We start from the raw sequence: 7,867 nt of genomic DNA on the forward strand, positions 1-7,867 counted from the left end.
ACTTTATTTTAATGTGCTTTATTTAATTATATTCTAAATATACTTTTCATATCTCATTAGATTTTTTTATACTTTTCTTTAATTTTGTTAACACTTTTTTTTTTTACCATCGAGGACTTGTCTGGGTATGCTAGTCGAACCAGCCAATTTACCGATTAATACTAAACCGCTCTATGGCCAGTTAGCCGTTTCGGTTCGATTTTTCGTTAAGAACTAACTCCTCAAGCCTAAGAAGGATACCCAAGTAATCCGTAGGTCTAAAGAAACTACTGCTACTTTCACTTGGCATTAGATGGCATTCAAGACCATGTTTGGCTGGCGGGCTTCTCCGAAAAAGAGGAAGTATATTATGAAAGTCCATTTAACTCACAAGTTTAAAGTAGTATTATGATACCAAGGTTAAGGTGAGTTGTTAACCAATCTTCAACCATATTAAAAGCGATCGTTGAATGTGGCGGTTAAGTTACGTGACCTACAAATGTATGATCATATGTGCACATCAAATACGGTATGGTAAGATGGCAATCTTGTAACATGGACCTTCCAAGAAACTTTAGCTCAATGGCCGCATATTAAATGATGAGACATTAATTATATATGTGACATACATACATGATGTATACAATAAAATACAAGAATTTCGATATGATATAATACCATTGTCAAGGCCGCCCAAAAAAACTAAGAGCAAAGAGAGAACAAACCAATTATTGCATCTCTTGACGATCGGACGGCTGCGCGGAGCCGATCAACTCAGCTATAGCTCTCATAGCTTTGACTTGAATCTCTAGCGCCGATATGTAGTCACCGGCCTCCTCTAGAAGCACCGGCAAACCCATTTTCCTGCCGCCGGGAATCAACCTACCTAGAGCCAAAACCCTTCTTTCTATTGCCGGGGTCTTGTTTTCCGATGAACGCTTCGTGGCCCGAACCAGTTTCGTATGAGCGGGTTTCCGAAGCCGATACAAACCGGCCCGTTTGACCTTCTTTAACGTGGTTGATCGGCGGCTCGCTAGAATGGCTCGGCTCCACCTAGTACGGCCCTTTGCAGCAATGGCAAGCGTCCGATCTGCCGTTTCTCGAATCTGACGGCTTGGCGATATTTTGGAGGAATTTCCGTTCCGTTTCCTCACATGCCTTAGGGCTTCCACGAGTTTAGAGGCGTAGGTTTTCCATTGTAGCTGGCTTTGGTTTATCTTCTTCTTCGGTTCTACGGCCATGGGTACGGGGGTTTGCGTGCTTCTCTTACGGCCAAAAGTCAACTGAAAAGGTTTCCGCGATGATTTCCGGCCATTTTCCGGCGAGTAGCTAGATTGATGTTTCCTTGGGTGCGCGTGACTATTTAGGGTTTTGCAGAGCACGTAACCGTCACTATCTTGTGAAACAAGGAAAGTTTCCTACCTGAAACAAGAAGTAAAAGGAAAACAGAGATTTATAGAGAGAAAATAAGTCAAAGAGTGGAAAAAAGAATTTAAGAGAGAGAAAATGAGAGGAGAAGAAAGGTTGGTAATAGACAGAAAACGAATGAGAGGAATAAGATTGATTAGTAGGATCTGGATATATTTATTTGGTGGTTTGAAGCTTGCTGACAGAATAACTGGAAAAAATAGACGTACAATGAGTATCAGAAAAGCAACAGAATTAATCAAAGGGTTGCTTCTTTTGGGGGGAATCATGGTGAGAAAAAGGTTAAGGTTAATGAGGATTTTCAGGACCCATAAATGGAAACTTCATATATGAATCATGAAAGGGGATTTAAAATCCAAACAGAATAATATTAACAACAATTAACAAAATAATATTAATAACATATGGGATTGAAATGATTGATGTCCCATTATCAGTCAGATTAAAGGAGAAAAATAATCCCCCAAAAACAAAGGTTTGCAAATAAATAAATTCATACAAATGATAATCACAGATGACCACCCCAAAAAAGAAAAAGAAAAAATTGAAAAGCGCAAAATATTGAGTATTGAGAAGAACAATACAAGAACATTTGCTAGCAACCATTTGAATCCATTAAATACACTGTTCAAACTTCAAACTTGAAAGAATACGGACATAATCGAAGAGTAGATTGAAACCTGAGACAGAACAGATGAGTTAAGGTAATTAAAGGAAACAGAAAGAAATGAAAACAAAAAAATATATATATATTTTTTTGAATAAGTTAACGGTAATAAAAACAAAATTATTTTGAGGCAAAATCAGCATTTTTGAAAGTTGAAACCAAAGAAATTTCAATTCTTAAGCCTTTGCAAACCTTTCATCACGAAAGCCACAAAGAACAATAATTCATCGTGAAAGAAATTCAGAAAATAGGTAGGAACAGAAACAAAAAAGTTGGAAGATTGGAGGCAGGGAACCCATTTAAAAGGCCAAATATTCAATGGAAAGCCTTTCTCTGAGTAAATTTGACCTCTACAATACCATAATTTCTAAAATTTCGAAGTAATTACTCGCCTATCAAAAAATAAATAGCAAATTAAAATTTCTGTTAGAATCAATCCTGAAACATCATCAGGAAATATGAAAGAAATAAGAAAAAGAAAAGAAACATACGCAATAAAGAGAGAGAAAATCATTAAAATGGCCAAAGATTCACGACCCATAGAAAGACATCAAAGACCTTCAAAACCTGCAAAAAAGCCAAAAACTGATCCATTCCCCCCAAAAAACAAAAAAAGAAAAGAAAAGAAAAGAAAAAGATGAACACACAAATCAAAGAACATATTTATTACGACGAGGGCCGGTTCAAGAACAAACCCTAAAAATTATAGCTTATAGCAAAATAAAAAGTCTTATGGATCGAATGATAAATGCTTCAAGAGAAAGACAGGTGAAAGCGAATCAAGAGAGTTTCAAATCTTAGAGAGGCAAATCAACAAGCTTCCACCATTAAAGAGCTTCACCTGCTTCTCTCTCTTCGTTGATGGTTTCTTTCTCCAACTTCGCTTATTGATGGTTTCTCCTCCTTTCTCTCTCTTCGTTGATGGTTTCTTTCTCCAACTTCGCTTATTGGCGGTTTCTCCTCCTTCTTCTCTCTTCTTTTCTTGATGGCTTCTCTCCTCTCTCTCTCTCCTCAATAGTTTCTCTCCCCGCCCTCTGCAACTGCAACAATTAGAGAAGACGACGACCGGCCGCATTTTAAAGTCTACCTGGGGTATTTTCGTCTTTTATCAACCAGCCCCTTTTTCTCATTAAATAAACTCGACCTTATTTTCGTGAGTCGAGGTTTTATTTTCCCGTTCCCCTTTTAATTGGGTGAATTTTGATTTTTTTGATTTTTTATTTTTGTAATAAATTCTACAAGAATTTTTTTTCCTCCTTGGTCCCCTAAGAGCTGGAAAGTAGGCGGCGGTTGAATCGCTCTGCCGTCTTTTATGGGCCCACCCAACAAAATATATTCCCGAAAAACAATTTAATAATTACAAACGCCAATTGTATTGGAAATTACAATATTTGCTGCAGCTATCCTAGAATGACAAAAATACCCTCCTCTCTCTCCTAACTAGAGCAAGCTAATTTCAGTTTCGGCCAAAGCAAACTTCCGAAATTTCGGAGGATTTCGTTCCAAGGAAATATCTCTGAATTTCGGGAGACTCGAGCATAGAAGATTTAACGAAAAATCAAGTACCCACGTGCTAAACGAAGTCCGTGCTCTCTTTTTATTTTGGGTGTGGTTTGTATAAGGTTGCGGCCCTATACAATCAAATTAAAACACGCCTTAAAATAGTGTAGAACAATGTTTGGAATCTTTATGATTGGCTTTAAAATTTATTTTCGTCTCTAATTAAAAATCTAAAGCTTTGAAAATGTGTAGATCAAGCATAACGATGAACACTTGAAAATCTTGAAACTTGATAGTCAGAAAATATATTATAAGATGTATTATTTTTAAGACTTGAAATCTATTTTTTTTTTTCTTTACATCTTGAGGTCGATCTGAGAATTTTTAGATATAAAAAAAATCTCTATTTGAGAATTTTTAGGTATAGAAACAATCACTTGTCGTGAATTTTTGAGGGGCGGCTTAATTTAATTGTTTAGGACTTCACCCTTATATACATTTTTTCGCTATAATTAAAATTGTAATTGTTTAATACTTCACCCTCATATTCATTTTTTTCTTTTTCTTTTTATTTTAGAATTTTTTTTTTTGAAAAATCTATAGATAATGACTCGATGCCCAGAATTTTTATCGTTTTGGGCTGACTATTTGCGTGTAGGATAAGCTGTGTACTCCAACCCCATAAAAGGGATTAGAGAGTTGCATACCACATACAAAGAAGGACGTGGAGCCCACATCAGTAGGTGGCATGGGATGATTGGAAAGCTCACACTCTTGGCTCTTAACCTCAAACGACGATGGTTAGGATGTGAAATGACTCAAGCAATCTAGACCGTCCGTCCGTTTATTATGCGGTTTCCATTGTACGAAAATAGGGCTACATTTATAGGTGGCGTGGGTTTTTTTGGAGGGTTCAACGGAAAAACGCCTATCAAGATTTAATATCACCTATCCAGAGGAAGAATCACACGTAACCCGTCTATGTCCTTGTTGGAAGTCAGTTTGCCGCAAGCTGTTAGTTCTTTGACAAAGCCAGTCCAATCGATCTTGTATAGGGTGAGGTCTATATCAGGAGGTTGGTGCCTTAAACCATCAAAGTAATGCGTGCACGTACCACCCTGAATTGATGCCGATGGGTTCCTGAAATGTTTATTATGGTTTATAAATCTATTTTCATATATAATCATGAAATTTAAGTAATCGAGAATAGTAAATCGACCAGATTTATGAACACTTGAAAATATTGAAAATGGATGGTCTAGATAATACATTACACGATGCATTGTTTCTAGTATTTGAAATCCTTTTTTTTTTTTTCGCATCCATACTTCTTAGAGTCTTGGTGATTTTTTTTTTATAAGAGTAATCAATTTCATCAACTCAATAGTCTACTACAATCATTTTGAAACTAAATTAAAGAATTAGAAACTACTAAAGCGACTATGAAACCCCCTTCTTAGCCGGATCATTAGCAATAGAGATGGGCTCTCTATAAACATGATCGAAGAAGCAAAGAAAATGATCAACTATGATCTTCACAACCTGCAACCATATAGATCTTAAACGCCACGAAGGTCTAGAAGATCTATTGTACCAATTGATTACATTAAAAGAATTACCTTCTATGACCAATGGGTTATCTTGGGGTCGAGATGATTGATTGGAGGGTTTGGGACGATCTTAAGTCAAATGCGAGAGTAAATTCATAAAACAACTCAAGATTACATCAAACAAGACTCTAGCATAGAGCTTTATTTATTCATGGGTAACTAGGATCCAAGGTATTTGTTAATTACATTAAGTATCCTCATACAAGGAGGAGTGAAAACCTATGTTTAATCGATTACAAATGGATTTTGCTACCGGATGCGCCGTGCTTTGCTTGTGATGTATTTATAGCCATCGAACATTCTATTTGGTAGTTCAGAGTCATGTCGGGTAGTTGCAGTAAGCAAAGCGATACATGGCCTTAAACGATCTTTACATCCTTGAGTGGGTTATGAGGTATTCATCTCTACATCATACCTTAACTAATACGACATTCTAAAAGGATAATGTTTTATGTCATAAGTGACTGGAAGAAAATCGCTCATTATTCTGCTAGCAAGTACAAAGTTGTTCTCATCCAAAATATGTCTACATTGCCCTAGTCCTCATGATTTTAGTAAAAGTATAAAAGGGGTATTTCTGTCAATAATAAATCTCGAGGTGAATGGAGGGATAGTGCATTCTATGCACCAGAGTGCATAAAGCAAATAGTTTAGATGACTGTATATTTTGTATGAGCAAAAGCCGGAGCGCGGAATAAAAGAGTATAGATTCACCATATAGCTTTGTAAAGGGTGAATAAAAGATCAATGATGCAGACTAGGGGTTCATTTTTTAGATGTTATCCCTAGCCTTTTTAGGATGCCCAAGTATCAAATTTTGTTTGTGTAGGTCAGTACTTAGTCTGGATCTAGCACTTTATCCTGCATTGACCTAAACAAGAAATGAGTTTTCTCAACAGTGTATTATGATAGGAATTTAGGTTATGTTAAAAATATAATCAAACATATAGCAGCCTTTTCCATTGTGTTTCTGCGGTGCACCTTGCTTTTCCAGTATAAGGTTGATACCTCATATATAGAAAACTCTTGGAAACCCTCATGGACGAAGTTCTACAATATTTCACTAATGGCTCATCGTCGTGCAAAGTCCATCATACGGTCATAGTTGTCCGATAGTATTTAAATTTTAATAATTTTTATACAAATCAGATTCATATGAAATTTAGGGCGTGTGTACATCGTACCAACTTACACCAAAATAAGACATTAAAAAATAAAATAATAAGAGTATCCCTACAAATTCATAGGGGTATTTTGGTATTATGATTCAAATTATTTTCTAATATTTTATTTAAGTCTATCTCACTGAGATGCACACACCCACAAAATTTGAGATCAATCTAATATATAAAATATCATTAAAATTCAAATACCATCATATAGCTTGGACCGTTTGATGGACTATAGTTGATGAACTATGAGTAAAGTACTAGAGAACCTCACTCATGAGTGTTGTTATATACACATGCACACATACATACATACGTACATATATACATAATTCTAACAACAAAGCTCTGGTAATACTCATCAATAGGAACTATGAGCTTATGGTTTTTCTTTGATTCAATCACAACTATTAAAATTTTCATCCCTCTATCCTTATGTACCTAACAGTTAAGATTGTAGTTTTTTTGCTTTTCTAAAAATTAGATTGAAGATTTTTTCCTTTTCTTTCTAGCATTAAAAAAAAGTTACACAGACGTGGGTAATCTACATTGCTCATCTTTCTTCTTATACGTGACTTTCTCCTTCTCCTTATACATAACGACTCAATAACAGATGTTGCATATTAATAGTTGATTGTTGGAAGTTTGCCGTGTTTGTTATTGGCACATCAGTTATCCATCGTTCATCATTGATGATGAATGGCGGATTCCCTTTTTAAATAGGAGCCGGCTATTTTTTCATACCCATATTGTATTGATTTTCTTTTTATGGAAATGATGCAACGGTTAAATTTAGGCGGTGTTTGATAACCGCATAATTGTGAAAAAGTACCCAACTTTCACCCATACTGTAATATTCACCTGTTTGAAAATAGTGAGAAGGATGAAAGTCGAAACTTAGTTTTACTCGTGACACTATTGTACAACATAGACACCACCTTTGTACAACATGGAACCCATTATACCACACCATGTGGATGATGCCACTCAATTGTTTGTCCATGTTTAAACCCAATACCCGTTACACAATACCACTGGATTAGTCAATATTTAAACCCAACTTAACTGAGATGATGCTCTATAGAACCCATTATACAACACCACTTGGATGATGCTGCATGGAAACCATTGTACAAACATAATTTAGAAAAATAGTTTTAACTCAGACAAATATAAAGTTAAATAGATTAAAAAATCGAGCTCAAAACACAAAATAGCTCTAAGATATTTTTAATTTAAACAAATATATTTAAATGATACTAAAAATCCTGCTTATGATGAAAGAAAACCCAATTTTTTTGTTTTCTGATTTTTTTTATTTAAAAAATCAATTTTATTTCTTGACAATATAAATGTTTGTAGAATCATAGCGGATTGACACATTTATATAGTCTTCAAGCATAATAAATTATTGCTTCAATCAATTTACATATTTTGGTGTCATATTGGATGGATGGAAGGAACCTTATGTAATAAGAAATGCATTAGATGTTGGATGGATGGAAGGAACCTTA

At 35.2% G+C, this 7,867-nt stretch overlaps 1 protein-coding gene across 1 annotated transcript; it reads right to left on the reverse strand.

Annotated features, from left to right (window-relative positions):
• Window positions 1-541: 541 nt before the first annotated feature.
• LOC18431438 (basic helix-loop-helix (bHLH) DNA-binding superfamily protein) lies at window positions 542-1,397 on the reverse strand. Its single transcript, XM_006841563.4, has one exon. The coding sequence runs from the start codon at window positions 1,218-1,220 to the stop codon at window positions 708-710; it is 513 nt and encodes a 170-aa protein (XP_006841626.1). The 5' UTR covers window positions 1,221-1,397; the 3' UTR covers window positions 542-707.
• Between the last annotated feature and the right edge of the window lie 6,470 nt (window positions 1,398-7,867).

Source organism: Amborella trichopoda, chromosome 2 (genome assembly GCF_054954075.1).
Source record: "Amborella trichopoda isolate Santa Cruz 75 chromosome 2, AtrichopodaSantaCruz75HAP2 v2.0, whole genome shotgun sequence".
Lineage (NCBI taxonomy): Eukaryota > Viridiplantae > Streptophyta > Magnoliopsida > Amborellales > Amborellaceae > Amborella > Amborella trichopoda.

What these genes read in the sequence shown, in the direction of transcription:
- LOC18431438 (XM_006841563.4), bottom strand. Translation starts at nt 1,220, where the DNA reads ATGGCCGTAGAACCGAAGAAGAAGATAAACCAAAGCCAGCTACAATGG.